The sequence below is a fragment of the Gossypium raimondii genome, chromosome 7 (assembly GCF_025698545.1).
Source record: "Gossypium raimondii isolate GPD5lz chromosome 7, ASM2569854v1, whole genome shotgun sequence".
Taxonomy (NCBI): domain Eukaryota; kingdom Viridiplantae; phylum Streptophyta; class Magnoliopsida; order Malvales; family Malvaceae; genus Gossypium; species Gossypium raimondii.
Window position 1 is genome coordinate 34,183,442 of NC_068571.1, and position 19,246 is coordinate 34,202,687.

Consider the following 19,246-nt stretch of genomic DNA (forward strand, 5'->3'; position numbering starts at 1 on the left):
GGAAAATTTAAATCTTTTATTTTGATCTTATGATTAATGTTTACAAATAAAATAAATTTGTGTTTCACCCAAAATTTTCCAATTTTTTAAAAGTTTGATTTATTTTTATAGAATTTATAATATTTTATGTAAATTTAGTAACATTTTTAGTTTAAATTTTAAAAAAAAGTAATACAAAGTAGTTGATTAAGTCTTAGTTCGATTGACATGGACATCATTGTCAATTTAGGAAGATGTGGGTTTAAGTGCACTAAAATACATTATCCTTCTATTTATGAGTTAGGGAGGATTAACAATTTTAGATATTGTGTCAAAATAATAAAAATAATACATTAGGTTTTAAATATATTTGTAAAGATGGACATGAATACTGTAAATTTATAAATTTAATTTTAATAAAATATAATATTATTTGGTTAATTAAAATAAAAACCCAAAGGAAGGGGGTTGATTCTAGTTACTATATTAATATACCTACCCTTTAACCCTTGAAAACTATAATTATGTTTTCCCGTGGTTTTCTATGGTGGAAAACGCCAAAGTAAGAACAAAAAATAAAAAAAATAAAATAAAAAAGAGAGAAAAATAAAACCTTTTCATCTCTCTCACCTCACCTCACCTCACCTCACCTCACCTCCATCTATCTCTTCTACCTCTAGTCTCTGCCTCTCATATATCTATTCTGCTATTTGTCGCCTTCTTTCGGAGAAAGAGGAGTGGACGGAGAGGGGGGGAGAAGTGAAGGGAGTGAGAGCGTTTTTCGCCGGCGGCCACCGTTGCTTCGTTTTCCAGAGATTCCTTTCGGATGTTTCTTTCAAAGGTCGCTTCCTTTCCACGGCAAATTCATTTTTGATACGGAGTTGTATTCTGAACTTGGCTTCTTTACTCTCTAATTGTTCCTTTTGTCCCAACTCTGGCGGACCTAAAAGAAGCCTTATCGTTCTTCCTGTCCTCTCTCTCTGTAATCTTAGCGGATCGTTTTTATTTCAAATCTAAGAAGAAGAGGAGAGGCTCCAGGGGGATTAACGGTATTAAGATGCTTTGGGTTATGCAATTCTCTGGGTTCTTTTCAGCGGCAATGTTGATGATTGTTCTATCTCCTTCATTTCAGTCATTTCCACCAGCTGAAGCCATTAGGTCCTCTCATCTCCACGCCTACCTCCGGTTACCCTCATATCAGGTGTCCTCGTCAACGTACTCACCGCTTGACCGGTTCTCTTTTCGAAAAGCCTCGGAATTTGGCAATGCCGACAAATGTCGCTCCACCGACCATAAAATCACCGGCGTTTGCGATCCTTCTTTGGTCCACGTGGCCATCACTCTTGACGTTGAGTACCTCCGTGGCTCAATCGCCGCCGTTCACTCCATTCTCCAGCATTCGTTGTGTCCGGAGAACGTTTTCTTCCATTTCCTCGTCTCTGATACTGATTTAGAAACCCTGGTTCGGTCCACGTTCCCTCAATTGAAGTTCAAGGCTTACTATTTCGACCCCGCGATTGTACGGAACTTGATATCGTCTTCCGTTAGGCAAGCGCTTGAACAGCCGTTAAATTATGCTAGAAATTACTTAGCGGATCTGCTAGAGCCGTGCGTGCGGAGGGTGATTTATTTGGACTCTGATCTAGTTGTTGTTGACGATATCGCTAAACTATGGAGTACCAACCTAGGTTCACGGACAATCGGCGCACCGGAATATTGCCACGCCAACTTCACAAAATATTTCACGAGCGGTTTCTGGTCGGCCGAACGGTTTTCAGGGACATTCAAAGGGAGGAAGCCGTGCTATTTCAATACGGGGGTGATGGTGATAGATCTGGTGAAATGGAGGAGGGTGGGATACACGAAGCGGATCGAAAGGTGGATGGAAATCCAAAAAACCGATCGGATCTACGAGCTGGGTTCGTTGCCGCCGTTCCTGTTGGTTTTTGCGGGACGCGTGGCACCCATCGAGCATAGATGGAACCAGCATGGGTTGGGTGGGGACAACGTGAGGGGAAGTTGCCGAGGCTTGCATCCGGGTCCCGTCAGCCTCTTGCATTGGTCCGGTAGTGGCAAGCCATGGGATAGGCTTGATTCCAGACGGCCATGCCCACTCGACGCATTATGGGCACCTTACGACTTGTACCGACACTCACATTGAAACCATAGCCAGGGATTGTCGCCGGTAAATTCCTACCAGGACTGTTAATTTTTTTTTTGTTATCTTCTATTTTTGCCATTTATTCTTTTGCAGCTTATTTACAGTGATTTTTTTTTTCTGTACTTTTTATTTTATTAACTCATTTCCCAGTCCATTTGTATTCTATTGTTTCTGGCTACCTGCTTCCTGATAATAAAATAAAAAGAACAGAAAAGAAAATGAAAGAGGAGATATTGAATTTGTTACATATTTATGCATAATTAACTAATTTTTCGGACTGTTTCATGGACACTGGAGTTGTGGCTAACTGTAGTTTTAGGGTTTAATCATAAATTTCATCCCTCCCTCTGTTTTAATTCGTTAAAATTTGGTCCTTGTATTGGTAAACATGTGAACTTTAGGTCAGCGATATTAACTCGTTTTATTAATATGTTCAGTTTTTGGTGTAAAGTAGTACAAGGAGTAGATTATAGAGGAACTAAATATTCAGGGTTTTTTTTTTTGGTGAAGGAGATGGATAGGGTTCATAATTAGAGCTTGTTTCAGAGTTAACAGTTCGGGTTTATCTAGGTCCAAACAGAAGCGAAACAAAAATGTCTATTGCTTTCTGTGGAGGAGGCAATCCACGTGGTAATAATAGTGGCATCGATGTCGAAAAGTACAAAAATTAGAAAAAGGACCAAATTGTACATAAATTAATATTTAAGATGAATGGCATCCTGGCTGTTGTCGGCCTACTTGTTGGGTTTCTTCTTCTTCCTAAGAATCATCTCTAACATGGACTTTGATCTGTCATTTGTATTTCCCTAAAATACCCTTGTCCTTAGGTACAATGGAAAGGATCAAAGAATCAAGGTGGTGTTAAGACAGTGGTAGGCCATTTTGGTTAAAATATGTGGTGAACTGTTTTAGGTATGGCACTTTAAAAGGGGGGGGGGGGTCATTGCAGTATATCACTCTTGCTGTGTTGGCTTTATAAAAGAGGATAAAGAACCAAACTGAGAAATGAAATCAGCAGATTTTTTTACATTGTTTGTAGGTGGGACTGGTGGAATGCATTGGAGATGGGGGGGATAAGTAAGGCCATGTGATTGTTCTAAATTGCTACTTGGTTTGATTGGTACCCAAATGCCAAAAGTGACCGAATAGAGAGGGGGGAGGGGTGTGTGTTTTGCGGTGACATCTCCACAACTAATTTTAGGCATTGGAAGTATCTTTCATGGGGGTGTAAAATTTCTTTTTGGTTTCATCGGTGCAATACTTGTTTAGCTCAGCGACTTCCCACACACTGTTTCTTTGTGTAGCTAAAGTGGAATTTTTTTTTGTTTATTTTTCTTTTTTAATATTCCAAATAAAGTAATATATGTACATGCGTTATTTATACATACAAACATACTTGGTTGTTTAAATTATTTGTAATGATTAATAATGGGGGCTGGGTTTTGTAAATGAAAGCTCGAGATAGTGAAGGCATCGAACGAAAACGGTGGCAGAGAAAGAGGGGACCCAGATGCGATGGTAGCGTGGGAAATGTCCAAAGTAGGAATGGGGGATGGATACCTTTAGCGCTGCCACTACATGTGGCCAGTTGTTTTGAGTTATTTGTAGAATGAAGGCTTCATCATACGGTTAGTCAGCAGTGTATGATTTGCTCCTTTTGGGTTCATCATGTTGATTTCCATCTTAATTTTGCGTCTGTCTGTCTGTCTGTCTATCTGGCTATGTGACATCAACCTCCATGCCATGCCGCCGCTTTCCTTCCTATCTGGTCTCAACAACCCAAAACAAATTTATTCATTTTTTTGTACACTATCTAGGATTTAAACTTTGTATTTTTTTTAAGTTAAATCAAATTTAATCTTAATCCAAATGTTAGTAGTGATTAGTCCAATTTTTTTTTTTTTGAAATTGGTATAAAACTTGACCTGGACAGAGCAACAACTGCTGCAGGGTGTAGATGGCTTTTGGTGGTGAAATCATAAAAAAAGAAGGATGTGACAGTGAAAGGTTTGGATCTCAATTATTCTTATCACTTGTTTATAAATCATTGGTGGGGAGTAGAAGTAGAAAACCCTGGACGATAGGATCAAGCTAACAATTTCTATACGCATCGATTAAATTAATGTTTATAGGTAGAAAAGCTAATGCAAGTATCTGATTTGATGCGTGTTTAAAAAACGTGAATTGGGACCAACTTTGCCTTTTCTGCCATTGTTCTTGGGAGTAGGTTATTCATGTGGATGGAGCTGGTGGGGGCAATTGGGAATTTGCCCATTTCTTTCTTATGTAACAACCACATTAAGAATTGGAATCCATTTTACCAGAAATCGTAACTTGGTTTCGTTTCGGAATCCAACAGCACCCCAAACCCAAGGTGAAAATGTCCTTGTTTGGGTCCATAACCACGAAACAACAAACCGACCCCCAAGAACGGGGTCTCGCCAACTTGCTGCAGTTTTGATGGCAATTTCATCCACGTATTCCCCAGAGATGACTTCTAATAGCGGCACCGACAAAACACATTGGCTTTTCTATTTTGGTTTTAGCTTTTAGAAGCATGGGTTTGCCTGCATCTGCGTGTCAGTAGTAGTAGTAGGTTCAAAATGTTCCTTTTTCTCCCTAAAGCAACCATTGTTTAGCTTATCTAGCTGTTACAATGTCGTATTCTTTCTCAAAACTTAATTCCTTTGGACTTATTATAAAGAATCTAGACATTGATCAACATTTTCGTGTAATAAATATAGACAGCAGAGGTAAGTATTATGATTTGCTAATTAAGTGAGCTCATTCCTTGCCATGTTACAACAGAGATGACCTGACTACTTTGGTTTACCCAGCAGGCTGTCTGAAAACTATGTTGAACCATTAATTTTGAAAAGCAGGGTGTAGTTATGGTTTTAGAATGAACAAATCTAAAACCAAATTACATTCAATGTAAACCGACACATTGGATGGTCCCAAACCCAAACCTAAACCCAAACATGCGTTTTTGCCAACTATAATTCCGCAAAACCCTACTACAGTCTCCTCACCCAATGATTTCAAACTGTAAGATGGAATTGACGAATACAGTACGGTCGCAAAAGCAACTGAATGGACTCTCATCTCTCTGCTGATGTTTCTGAAACTTAATTACTCAATCATCATCCTCATCCGAAATTTAAAAAATCTTAGGGCAAAAATATCGGGCTCAAAATAGACCCATTTAAAATATCGGCTGAATTTCAGCTCCAAAAGTTTAAGCTGGTCCAACATATTTAGTACCATATGAAAATCAAATATACTAAGGGTCCGTTTGTTTGGTGGAAAATATTTTCCGGAAAATATTTTCCACCTTTTCCAGTGTTTGGTTGGTGTAAAATGAATTCCTAAGGGAAAATGTTTTACAAACACGGGTAAAAAAGGCCCTAATTTATGTAAAACGTCTTACCGATTTGGAATCAGTAAGATATTTTCTGATTTTTCCAGCGTTCGTTCTCCCTTCTCTTCACTCTCGTTCTCCCTTCTCCTCTCTACACCGATCTGGTTTTGTTCTCAGGTTCGTTCTCCCTTCTCCCTTTTGTTCTCCCTTTCGTTCTCCCTTGATTTGGTTTCGGGCTCCTTTTCCCCCTTGATTTCTTCTTCTTTTTATGAATTGATTTGGGGATTTTCGCTTGTTTTTGTCTAAGACCTTGCTTGGGTTTTACGCTAGTTTGGGCGTGGTGTTTGGCTTATCTTGGGCGGACTTTCTTCACAGACTTGCTTGGGTTCTCTTCGCTCGCTCTATCTCTAAATTTCTTTGGTGGATTTCTCTTGGCGTGGCGGTGTTGTCGTTGGTGTTCTCTTTGTGAACAATCTCGTCTTCTGATTCATTATCTTATCGATCTGCACCTAACTTGTAAGTCATTTTCTCTCAATTTGAAACCCTAAAATATCAATTTCGCCTTCGATCTTTCTTAGATCCATAATTTATCTCATCCAATTTTAATTATACAAATTTGATGATATATTGGGAACGTTCTCTTTACGATTACTTTAAAATGTTACATTCTCCATTCTGACTCTTATCAGTATTAGTTGCATTTGAAAAACTAGCTTTGAAATTGGACTAATAGTAAATATAAGCCTATATTTATTTAAAGTGCTATTTATTAGGCTCGAATTGGTTACTTTGCTTCTTTTAGCTCTTACAGATTTATGGAGGTCATAGAATATGAATCTCTGTTAAGGACTAAATTTTACATGCTTAAATACAATACGACTTGCAACATTGAGTAGAACGTTAAGCGAGCAAAGCTTATTTTGGATTCTCATTCTTATACATATATATAAATGGACATACCATGGATATCTAGTTTACTTCTTTCCTTTGAAGGATTGGTGCTTGAAAAGCATCAAATATAATATGTAGATAATACTAGGGAGTGCATGTGTAGTTATATGTTTGTGTTGGCGAGGAAAATACATTGAAGGTAATTTGGTCATGTTTTGCATTTGAAAAATGACAATAAGTAGATTTTTGCCTTTGTCGATGGATTTAGCCTCTGCTTGAAAGAATTTGACCTTTAATTCAAATAAGAGTTAAGCGAAGTTTTGGTAGATATTAGTGTGCCCAAAGAGGAACATACATAGCTGAATTTGGTCTTTTATGATTACTAGTTCCTAATATCACATTCGCTTATGCTTAAATATCACCTCTGCTCTCACCGATCATGCGTGCTTTTTTTGTTTGATTTTAAGTGTATTTTTAGTGATCGAAGCTTGTTTATTGCTTTTTGATCAATGTGTTGTTTTTATTTTCTTTTGATTTTCGGTTTTGATCGAATTCTGTTTTTCTGTTTGTTTGTCACTATCTCGTTTACTAACTCATTGAGAAAATGATTTCTACTTGATTTTGTTTTATTATTCTGTTTTGCACGTTCTATTTCGTGCAATGCTTCATCGTATCCATGTTATGTTAGTCGTACTTTCGATTTGTATATATGTATATGCATCGATAGTAATATGTTCAAAGAATTACAACATTTGATGTTGAAGAACAAGAAATTAGCTTCTTCGTTTTCTTTCTATTTTTGGTTTAAGTGATTATATTTTATGCATTAGCGATTTAGCTTATCATAGTTTCCTTTTCTTTTTTTGGAATGTTTAGTATTTTTTCTCCATTTTAGTACCCAAAAGACTAAAGTAGAAACTTCTTATTATGCTTTAAGTCTAGCATTACGTAGCGTGGTTTGTGGTTCATGTTTTTAAGTATCTATTACCTTTGTTCTCCGAGCAGTTGAATATTTGTTTCACGATTACATATATAGGAATTTGTGGTTCATGTTTTAAGTATCTGTTTTAAGTATCATCTTACCTTCTGCAGTCATTTTTCTCTATCAAGCCTTCCTCCCAAAGAGGCCAAGGTGAGGATCTTTGACTAGTTGTGAGAAGTGAAAGAAAAGTGGTAAATGAAACTTGCATTTGTGCCGTAGAGCCTCATTCGGAGGCATAGCTTTTAAACTGTTGTTATATAGAAAATAGTCATAATTGAGCATAATGCAATTTCAGTTCAATATTTCATTTCATTTATGAAGGTTTCAGTTTCATATATGGCGGTCTTTGCATTGTTGATATTATCCCAATTATGAGATATTATTCCAATGATGCTAAAAGAGAATGGGGTAGAGCTAACAAGAACAAATTCATAGCATGTGGATGGTTTCAAATAGTTGTGCACACACTTTGAGTGTAAAACTACTTCATGATATGGTTGTGGAAATATTGTGGGTTAAGCAAATGGCACAATTTACATTTTAATGTAGTAGGTTGTACATTGGTTTTGGTTGCATTTCTTGGTGGATGCCGTTTGAATAATAAATTAGAATAACTAAGATTTTTCTTACACGATTTTAATTTTGATTAGTATAGTGTACATTGACTAAAACATTTCACCCGACTAATGCACGAACAATACTAAAATTTTTTTTACCAACTTTAAAATTTTTTATTAACCAAATTTAAAATTTAAATATTAAAATTTAATTTTAAGTAAGGTTAACGAGCAACTTTAAAAAATTAATAAGTAACAAATTTAAATAACAAATAAACTCAAGAAAGAAAAATTCTAAATCTTTTGGAACATAATTACGTGTTTATCTTTTTATTAAGCTTTCATTTTATGGATTATTCGGTTTTCTTTTATCTTTTTATGGATAATAATTTAATTAAGATACAACATAATGAAATATGGATTATTCGTTTTTCTTTATCTTTTTTTGTGAATTTATTCGTTTTCTTTATTTACAAGTAATCGATATCAAAATCTTTTACAAAAATCGATTAGTACATCCTCAAACTAGAATCTAGATATCAAATTGGTCTCTATAATCTAGATTTTAAATTGGTCTCTATAAATTTTGATATTAAAATTATAACTTATAATGTGATTCCTTTAGTTTTTTAGAACATTAATATCCGATTATTCTTTTTCTTCCAATTATAACTTATAATGTGATTCTTTTTCTTCCAATTATAAATATATTAATATTTATTGAAGTATTGGTACAAAGAAAGTAGTTTAATTTCTCAATAAATTATTAATGCAATTATAATTAGCTTGATATGTATGTATGCACTTTAGTCATGGTAACTTTTAATATGTGATCTTATGAAAATTTTGGTAACTTTTATTTTGTGTAGATGGATTGTAATAAAGAAAGGAATGCAATTGTCGGGGTCGTGGCTTCAGTCTTAGCTTTTGGGGCTCTTTGGATTAAAAAATTAAAAACTAGGAAGGAAATTGCTTCTAGCCCTCGTGTGAATCGAGATAATGAAAGAGAAAATTATATTAATAGTATTTTATATAGTGGTGACCAGCATTGTATTGATGTGATAAGGATGAGACCGATCGCCTTTTTTAATTTATGTGATATTCTGAGTGTGAATAATTTGTTACAACCATCTAAAGCTGTCAACATTAGGGAGCAAGTAGTTATATTTTTACATATAATTGGTCATAATGTAAGGTTTCGAGTGATTGGATCTAGATATTATAGATCAACTGAGACAGTTCACCGTTACTTTAGGGTTGTATTGAGAGCTATTTTGAAATTGTATAGACTAGTTATTAGATTACCTGATGAGTCAACTCCTAGTGAAATTAGAAACAATCCAAGGTTTTATCCTTATTTTAAAGATTGCATTGGAGCATTAGATGGAACTCATATTCGTGCATCCGTTCCACTTAGCATGCAAGGAAGATTTCGTAGCCGTAAAGGGGGGACGACACAAAATGTATTGGCTGCCATTACATTTGATTTGAAATTTTCCTATGTTCTAGCTGGTTGGGAAGGTAGTGCACATGATTCTCGTATTTTAAGTGATTCACTTTCACGTCCAGGAGGATTAAGAATTCCGGAAGGTAATATTTATCATAAAATAGGAAATAGTTCTAATAAGCTCATAATTTATTAGTATTAATTATGTATTGTAAAATTGTAGGTAAATATTATCTTCTTGATCTTTGGATATGCCATCCGAAATGGATGTATTACCCCATATCGTGGTGTCCGATATCATTTAAAAGAGTTTGGTCTTTGAAGGGCTGAAAAAGCAAAGGAACTATTTAATCTTCGTCATTCATCATTACGAATCATTGTTGAGCGTGTTTTTGGGATTTTGAAGAAAGCGGTTTCGTGTATTAGATCTTGAACCATTTTGGAATTTTCAAACTCAAGTAGATATAGTGTTGGCTTGTTGTATCATTCATAATCATATAATGGGAGTTGATCCTAGTGATTTACTTAATCAAGGATTATACGAGGCGTTTGAGTCTGATTTGATAATACCAACTCTCATGGAGCGAGAAGAAAGACAAGAAGCAAGAGAATGGTCTGCTAAGAGAGATGAAATTGCACAAACTATATGGACTGATTATATGGCTAGAAATATTTAGGTTTAGGGCTTAGGGTTGTTGTTTCTATGTTATGTATGTTTTAGTATTTAAAATTTTTGAATGTTGTTTTGTAAATGTTGGTTGGATAATGATATTGAAATTTTAGTTTGTTGGATTTTGATATATGTCTTGAATTTGTTAGATATTGATTATGTTTTAAGCTTGTTGGATATTGAATTTATTATTATGTTTTAAGCTTGTTGGATATTGAAATGGTTGAATTTATTTTGTAGAATGGGTAAGGGCAACAAAGAAGGGACCTCCAAGCAATTCGTGGACTAAACCGATGGAACATGTTTTCCTTGAAATTCTAGCAGAAGCGAGCTCGAAAAGGAAATAAACCTTCTAATACTTTCAGAGCGGTTTCTATTAATCGAGTTGTTGACGCCATTTCGAAAGATTCCAAGTCCAATGCGATCTGAAGCATGTGGAAAATCATTTGAGGACGATAAAAACCGGTGGCGATTATATGCAAAATTGAAGTGAAAGTGGTTTTGGATGGGATGATAACATGAAAATGATCACATGTGATAGAGCGACATATGATGCAAGATGATGGTAATATATGTATATATATGTTAAGTATATTTCAATTGTTTTTACTTGTTATTCGATTGTGTATAATATCCAACAGCACACAAGAAGTATGAACCATTTTGAATAAAAGCATTGATCATTATGATGAAATGGTCGTGGTTGTTGGCAAAGATATGGCAACAGGGAGTTTTGCCAGAACATTTGCTGACATAGATTTGGATGACGGTAATGAAGATTCAATGCCTGTAGACTGCAACAATGAAGAGGCTGAAGAGGTAAGAACAAATGTATCTTCATCTGGCACATCCAAACGTAAAAGAAAAAGTGGTCAAGAAAGTCTCGTTGATGAACAAATTAACTTTGTGGGTGAACAACTTGGCAAAATTGCTAATGCTTTGGAAAAATTTACTACCGATAATACATCACAGCTTTACGAACAAGTGATGTCGATGGAGGAAGAAGGATTTGATGAAGACTTCTTGTGTTCTGTGCTTGATTATCTAGGGAATCATGAATCAGAGGCCAAACTTTTTTTAGTTAAAAATAAGAAGCATAAAAAAATTTGGCTTCAAAAATTTTCTCAGGGTTGAAGATATTGATACATTTATGTGGTGTAATATTATGCACTTGGACAATGTTCTTACTATGTGGTGTACCATTAATTATGTATTTGGATATATATGATGTAATATTATTCACTTGGACAATGTTATTACTATGTGGTGTACCATTAATTATGTATTTGGATAATATTATTATTTCTAGTACTCATTCGGTTTGAAGCAATTTATAATTATTCAATACTTGTTTTTAACACAATTACAAATAATTTATTTGATATTAATTTTTTCAATTTATAACGATTAATATTGTAGCTTAATAATTGAGTATTATTATAATTAAATCATTACAACATATGTCAAAATAATTTATTAATATATATTAATAAATATATATTAATATATGTAAAATATATGTAAAACAACTTTTCGGAAAATATTTTCAAGAAATCACAAACAGAGAAAATATTTTCCAATAAATCATTCTAGAAAAGTAAAACATTTTCGAAATCATTTTACGGAAAACATTTTCTTGCCAAACAAAGCAGACCCTAAATATTAAAAGATATGTTCAATTTTTATATTTAAAATTTCATGAAATAAACAATATAAATAATTATATTCTGAAAAAAAAATAAAGGTAGGTCATATTTTGGATGAGCTTAGTAAAATTTGAGGCTTATATTTTAAGCGTGGTGACCTTAAAAATTATGTATGATATTAATACTATATATAAAAGTCACCCAAACTATAAACCTCTTTACTCAATAATATCAAAACAACAAATTAAAAATTTGGATATTTTACAGGTGTTGTGAGAATTATGACTCAATTATTTAATTAGTTCTATTTTGGTCCTTTAACTATTAATTTTTTGATTTAGTCACATACTTTTTGAAATTAAATATTTTAATCACTTTCTATTTAGCTAAGCGGAAGTCTAACATGAGCTTTGTTTTATTGGCCTAATAACAAATTTAATACTCAAATATTTGCACATTCTATTAATTTGATTCTAAATCTAAAAAGTTCAACAAATTTAGCCGTCAATATTTATAAAATTTGTCATTTTAGTTCTAATTTTTATAATTTATATTTACTTTTCTCATCAACCAAAATGTGAAAAACCCATAAAATAAAGCGGTTTTAATTCAATCTCTTTTGATTTAGTCTCCTCTTTTTGTTTGCTACATTGTTCATCTCAAATGCCTAATTGAAACCCATAAATAAGCTTAAATTTAACAAAATTATAAATCTAGAATAATGTCTGGGTTCACAACACAAACTTTGATAACCTTACTCTTTACTACAAAGATAGTACTAGTTTCAGACTCTAGAGTTCTCATGTCTTTAATATTTCCAATTTTGTCAATTGAATGAAAGAAAGAATAGAGTGGAAGATACTATTGAAAGTCATTTTGGTTACAAAAATTTAAAAGCATCTTTATATTTACATTTTAAAATTTTAATATTTTTAAATATTTTTTATAATTTTATAATTAGGACTAAAATGAAAAATCTTGTAAATATTGAGGGCTAAATTTGTTATTTTTAAAATTTAAAATCAAATTGATAGAATGTGTAAACATTAGAAAAATCGTGATAGACTTCTATTAGGGAATTAATGGAGAGTGACTAAAATATTTAATTTTGAAAAAGTGAGTGGCTAAAATGAAAAAAAAAAATAATTGTGTGACCAAAATAGAACGACCTAAATTCTATCCATATAATTTGGTGGGAAAATATTTGATACACTCTCGATTGCACAAGTCCCATACACCATGAGTGAATAATAACATAACAAGTCATCATTAAATAAAATAAAATAGTAGATGACTTATAAATAAATATTAATAACTTTATTTAAATATAATTAAATAACATAACAATTATAAATAAATGCTAAAACCCTAAATTCAAGATTCTAGACCTCAAACCCAAAACTCTAAATTCGAGAATTATTAATATTTATTTATAACTGTTATGATTATATGATTATGTTTAAATAAATTTATTTCGCTACTATATATTTATTGTTATTATTTTAAATGTTATCATTCATCAATGGCACATCAACGTAATGAAACCATTTTAATGAATTATATAAATATTTATATAATTTTACTAATTCTAACCATTCACTTTCATACATAGCACTTTTATTATATACTCCAGTTCAAATCAATAATGGTATCAATGCACATCAGGCATCAAAATCATAAACACTATTATTAAATGAACATAAGAGCTTTCAAATTTTGATAAAACGTTGTTAACCTACAACTCTTTAGAAAAGAGCTTATTTGGTTTTTGATTAATGAAAGCTAGTAGCATCTTCTAAAGTTAAAAGGAAAAATCAAATGTTAAGAAAACTGGGAATCTATTCTGTCCGCCTGAAACAAGAGAGAACTGCAGAGATCATAAAGGACCAACATTTGTCGTAGGAAGAATGAAATCCTTTTCATGGATGCCTCCTCAGAGATTAGATACTCAATGTCTCTAACCTGTTGTTTCATAAAAACAATATAACAATAATCGGTATATTAACTATTTGTTTGTGTTCTTCATAATCATAAAAAAAATTAAGTTAGAATGTACTGAAACGTAAGAATCTGACCTTGGAAATCCTCCATGAAAGAAGTCCCCTTGATCATATTGTCTAACCAAAACCGATGGCTCATAAATCAATTGATTGACAGATGAATCATCCACAGATGAAATCGGGTTTGAAAGCTCAGAAACATTAACCCCTACGTTTCTGTACAAATGTTCTACATTTGAGGTGGGAACATCATTTTGGAATAACAAGTTTGGTTGAGAGAGATCATTGGTAGACAACTCAGTTGGGAAACATTGAGTTGAATCTGGAACGACTGAGTCATTGATGGTACATGGTTGTGGGGTGATCATGAGATTTTGCATCGGAAGTTGATTGCAGGAACTGCCTGTGGCTGTGGGTTGTTGAAATTGGAGGTTGAACTGGTTAAATGAAGAAGCTTGGCCAATGGAGGGATTTAGATTTACATCTCTGTTATCAGCCAAGGGTTGACCACCTCCCTTTCGAAGATGCAAACGATATTTCTGCAATTTGTAGGTAACTTCATTTATTGATCAAATGATGCTATGATTCTTGAATACTGTATATATATAGGATATGTTTACCTGAAGATGACTGGCAATATTTGCTCTTGAAAGACCAGTAACATTCATAGCTTGCATACGCTCCAAAATTTTCTTAGGAACAGCCTCTGGAAGACAAGTGATAAGCATATTAATTTCCATTAATGAATGGTAAAGATATAGCAATAGAGAATTGTTCATACGTTGACGTAGTTGATTTACAGCAATAACAAATATGTCATGGAGCTCTTGTGTCCAAATCACCCTTGGCTTCTTTGCAGTGGTGACTTCCTCGGATAATTCCCCCTCGTCATCTTCATCATCTTCATCTTCATCATCATTTTCTCTTGCTCGCTTCAAGATTCTTCTCTCTCTGGCAGGCATTTGATCAACAGCATTCTTAGCTTGTTTTAATAGCAATGTCCTGCCGGTAGCATGAATGTTCCCACGCAGCTGCTGAAAATCTCCCAAGGCACGTTGTCTCTTGCGAACAACATGCTGCCAAATGAGTCGAACCGCTTCCATTTGAACTGGTTTCACCAAATAATCACAAGCTCCATGGATTATACCTTTCATAATAACTCCTTTTCCATCATCCGAAGACATCACTGTGCAACATAAACATGAATTAATATAGGTTGATGATAAGAAGGAAACTGTTAACATGTTTATTTATTTTACTTACTAACAACTGGCAAGTCCATCTCTAATCCAATGATCTCAAGAAGCTTCAGTCCATCCATTTCAGGCATATGTAAATCACATAGCACAATATCAAATCTGTTCTTGTCTTCTCGAAGCAAAGCAAGGGCGTGTCTTGCCAGCTGACATGTGGTAACTGAATTCACCCATTAAAATTAGAAACATATCTTGACAGTAATCAAATTTCAACCAAACATTTTTGAATTCAGAAACCAAAACTATGAAACAAGAAACCCTAAACAAAAACGCATTATTGAAGTCACAATGAACAAGATACATGCTTAAAAATACCTTCATAAGAAAGCTTTCGAAGCATTGTTTCCAAAACAAGGAGACAAGTCCTGTTTTCATCAACAACGAGAACCTTCAAACCAGCCGGAAAGTCACCATCAAAGCCACCATCCATTGCATTAAAGAAGCAGACAGTGTAAGTAGTAGCAATAACTTTTATTCCCACAACATACGTCATTTGAAAAGGGTATTTAAATAGTCTCCATTTGATATGAGGTAGTTGGGTTTTTTGTTTACTGATTCCTAGAAGTGAGATGATAAAGATGATTAGCGAGTGACTAGGGGTTTTTTCTGCGGAAAGTTGTTGGATATATTGTTTGATTTTTTCTTGAACTAGAGATGAGTAAAATAAGAGGAGCGACTGTCTAGGGTTTGTTTGATTTGGTTCGTTAAACAGGGGGGGGGGGGGGGTAGATGGAATCTAGAGTGTAGAGGTGTTATCGGCCAACGCCGACGATTGTTTTTCCTAATACATGCCCTGCCTTCACTCTTTCATTTATTATTATTTTCTTAAATTATTTACAACTTTTCATCAATTTAATCACAAATGCATGGTTTTAAAAATGATTTTAGGATTTTGGGTTGGAGATGCCCCAATAACATGCAACTCACGACATCTGTATTATACGTGTAATATATCAGCTGTGAAGTTTGGATAATGTCGACAATTATATAACCCCTATCCTATACATTACAAATTTTTATCACCGTCTCATCCATTTTAATCTCAACCTTTCTTTGGTTTGAAATCAAGGGTAATTTCTAATGTAAATGGAGCAAATTGTATTCTTTTAGTAATTAGAAAATAACAAATTCTTATTATCCTTCTAAATTAGCTCCCGCATAAAATGTGGGGTTCTGGATACCTATGAAACTTGTAGTAGCATGTCTGGCTATAAAATTCGTAACTGTGTTAGGAGCTCTAGGAATATAACGGATACAGATACTCCAATTTCTTTGTATCAACTTATGGATAGCTCGTAGTTCTATAAAATAACTATCAATAGCTTATCCAGCCAAAATTATTTTCACCAAAAGGGCATTATCGCATTCAAGTTCAACCTGACGATATCTATTATCCCATAATAAATGTAGCCCTTCTGACATTGACATTACTTCAATCCTAAATACTTCGTCCTTCCTTAATACCATCGAATAGCCACGTAACCAATTTCCATCAGCATCTCTAATGACTCCCCAATTGCAGCCGAGAAAAATATAATTTGACTCTTAGTGTAGGGGCTTCTATAATACTTTTACCAACTATTATTTATTTTTAACTAAATGCTCAAATTGGCCCAACTTTTTAAAGGTTGTTCACATAAGGGTCAAATCTTTCAAAATGTTTATATATGCTAAACCTTTATTAAAGTACTTACATGAAAGCCAAAACTTTCAAAGTGCTCAAATACGAGCCAACAGTTTTTGAAAGTGTTCTAGTAAGAGCCACACCTTTTTAAAAGTGTTCAAATAAGAGCTTCTCAAATACCGTAAATCAGGTCTAAAATTATGATTTTATTATTTTCTTTTATTTTTAAGCAATATTTGATTCAACTGTCGTGTATTTAATTCTAAATACGTTAGAATTAATCTAATTTTTTTCTCAAACTAGACTAAAGTGCATGAAAAGTTGAATCCTAATTTCAACATTTAGCCATTCTTTTATAAATAATTTTTATTTAAGTTTAATTATATACATATTTTAATATAATAACTATTTTTAAAAAATTAAAATTGTAAAATAAATTGCCAAGTCAATTGGATTTAAATAAGAGAAATACTCGGTCCATGAATATGCCTAATAAGCAATAATGATATAAAATAGCTTACATGATAACTTTTCTAATAAGTAATAATGATATAAAATAGCTTATATGATAAATTTTAGAAGGTATAATGTCAAAGTTAGCCTTTAATGTATATATCTTTTGTCAATTTGGTCTTCTTCTTCTTTTTGTTGAATTAAATCGGATCTCAACCTTTTAAAAGAGTCAAATTTGATCATATACCTTTTGAAAAATAGACAAAATGATGTGTTTTTGATGGAAATACCAACTAAAATATTAAATTTTAATGTGGTAGACTACATGACAATCCATGTGTACTTTATGCTACTTTTTTGAATTCTTATACTTTTTATATTATTTTCTATTTTTATAATTTTTAAATTATTTGTTGATGTGGCATATAAAACAAATAATGTCATATTAGCTTGAAGTGCATGCAGACTACCATGCAAGTTGTCACGCCAACAATGTTAAAAAAAATATTTTAGTTAGCATTTCCATTATAGAAAAGTAATTTGACTTTTTTTGAAAGGTTAACGACTAAAATTAGCTTAAAAAAAGAATAATGGCTAAATTAACAGAAAATGTAAACATTGAGGACTAAATCTATCATTATGCCATTTTATAATTAGATGCCTACAACAACGACAACAAACTAGATATGTAAGCTTTTTCTTTATAATTAGGGATGGAGAATGGAGCTAATTGGGATCAAAATCAAGCTCTCATGCCTACAATATAGTGCTCTTGCCATTAGGCCAAGAGGTTGTTGGCAACTAGATATATGTTAGTTATGAAATATTTTAATACAAATTTAATTAATTATGATGATATTCAACTTTGATTATCATTCGAATATTTTTATTAAGTTGATTTAAATAACAATATCTGCTTGATATTAAAATTTGTTGATACAAGTATTTAACAAGGAAGGAGATAGGAGGCAAGGGTGGTGATGACAAGAAGGTCGGTTCACCTTACTAGGCAAAGAGTCAAAGTAAGAGTAGTAATGAGAAGAGAGCTAAGGGTAGGAAAGGAAAACCATATGCTGGGTAGAATGCTTGAGGTTGTTAAAAGGGAGAGAAGATCCTTTTATCATCATGTTTTGGGGTATATATAAGGGAGGATCCCCTTGTTTGGTAGTTTCATGTCGCCAACAACTTTAGGATATGGTGAACTTGTAGTCGGCCAAGTGGTAAGGCTATTACACATTGGATGTTGTCAAGTGTAGAAATGCTTTGACACTCCCTTTACTGGGTAATGTGAGGTTATTAGTTTGAGTGGTCCTCTTTTAAGAAATAAGTGTGTACCTAAAAAGCGAGTGGCCTCATGGAGAGCCCACTATTTAATAGGCGGCTTAGTGGAGGATGAAGCATGCAAGTGGCTAGCCACCCAATGACCAATTGGATGGTGCAAGGCAAAAGGTTATCCATGGGTGCTTCTAGGTTGCTTCTTGTGATGTCACATGCCCAAGTTGGGGTAGGGGTATAATAAAATTCTTCAAATATCTATTTTTTTTTTGGTAATAACAGATTAGGTAAACCATTTAGTTATCACCCAACTTTTCATAAGTTTTCATTTTAATCACTTGTTAATTTGGGGTTGTCGCAACCATTTTTAGTTGAAATTCTAAAACCAGCTTGATGATATTTCAAAACATAGAAATTTTCTATTTATGAGAACACAAGGGTTTTAAATTAAAATAATAGTCGCTACTAATTTTTTTTTACTAGATGTGATCGATCACTTACAAAATTACATTTTATAAAGAAATTTTAAGACCCTTTTAAAAAAATGACAATTTTAAGGTTCACATCGAAATCCAGAGAAATATTAAGTTTAAGAATTTGGTTACGCATAGGGAAGGTTATAGCACCCCTACAACACCCAAAATTGATACCTCGTTAATTACATGTTATCCAAAATTTCAAAATATGAAATCTAATATTTATTTGTGATTCATCGAAGTATTCACATATAATAAAATAATTTTATTTTCGGGTGAATTAAAATCTCATAATGAAATGATTTACCATATTTTTAAGTGTCCATGAAAATACTGAAAATTTATCTTTTATTAATAAAAACTCATGAATTTACTCGACTTGAAAAAGAGTATCCCGTTATTAGTAAACATTAATAAACTCCCCCTGAAACAGCGAAGGATTCCTCGTCCAATAAAGAGGACTTTTTT

At 33.1% G+C, this 19,246-nt stretch overlaps 2 protein-coding genes across 5 annotated transcripts; one reads left to right on the forward strand and one right to left on the reverse strand.

The window, feature by feature from the left end:
- The first annotated feature begins 521 nt into the window (after positions 1–521).
- LOC105794593 (probable galacturonosyltransferase-like 7) lies at positions 522–4,010 on the forward strand. 4 transcript variants are annotated; one of them, XR_008197830.1, is made up of 3 exons: positions 523–2,164; positions 2,968–3,052; positions 3,180–3,552. XR_008197830.1 is itself a non-coding variant. In XM_012623872.2 (2 exons), exons 1-2 carry the CDS (start codon positions 806–808, stop codon positions 2,138–2,140), a joined length of 1,044 nt encoding a protein of 347 aa, XP_012479326.1. In that variant the 5' UTR covers positions 522–805; the 3' UTR covers positions 2,141–2,385. The 4 variants fall into 4 exon arrangements, 3 of the variants coding, with proteins under 3 accessions (XP_012479326.1, XP_012479299.1, XP_012479315.1); XM_012623872.2 differs by lacking the exons at positions 2,968–3,052; positions 3,180–3,552 and having other exon boundaries at positions 522–820; positions 1,112–2,385; XM_012623845.2 differs by lacking the exons at positions 2,968–3,052; positions 3,180–3,552 and adding an exon at positions 3,596–4,010.
- Positions 4,011–13,362: 9,352 nt separating this feature from the next.
- Positions 13,363–15,670, reverse strand: LOC105794585 (two-component response regulator ARR2). The gene is made up of 6 exons (XM_012623835.2): positions 15,266–15,670; positions 14,958–15,110; positions 14,476–14,880; positions 14,315–14,400; positions 13,770–14,233; positions 13,363–13,656 (listed from the first exon to the last, which is right to left on the reverse strand). The coding sequence occupies exons 1-6, from the start codon at positions 15,441–15,443 to the stop codon at positions 13,635–13,637; spliced, it is 1,308 nt and encodes a 435-aa protein (XP_012479289.1). The 5' UTR covers positions 15,444–15,670; the 3' UTR covers positions 13,363–13,634.
- Positions 15,671–19,246: the final 3,576 nt, after the last annotated feature.

Excerpts from the sequence above, each read along its gene's own strand:
- LOC105794585 (XM_012623835.2), bottom strand. The coding sequence starts at position 15,443 with ATGACGTATGTTGTGGGAATAAAAGTTATTGCTACTACTTACACTGTC. Across the intron at positions 14,881-14,957 it reads GATGGACTTGCCAGTTGTTA|TGATGTCTTCGGATGATGGA; the intron begins GTAAGTAAAATA and ends TATGTTGCACAG. Across the intron at positions 14,234-14,314 it reads ATATTGCCAGTCATCTTCAG|AAATATCGTTTGCATCTTCG; the intron begins GTAAACATATCC and ends TACAAATTGCAG.
- LOC105794593 (XM_012623845.2), top strand. The coding sequence starts at position 1,037 with ATGCTTTGGGTTATGCAATTCTCTGGGTTCTTTTCAGCGGCAATGTTG.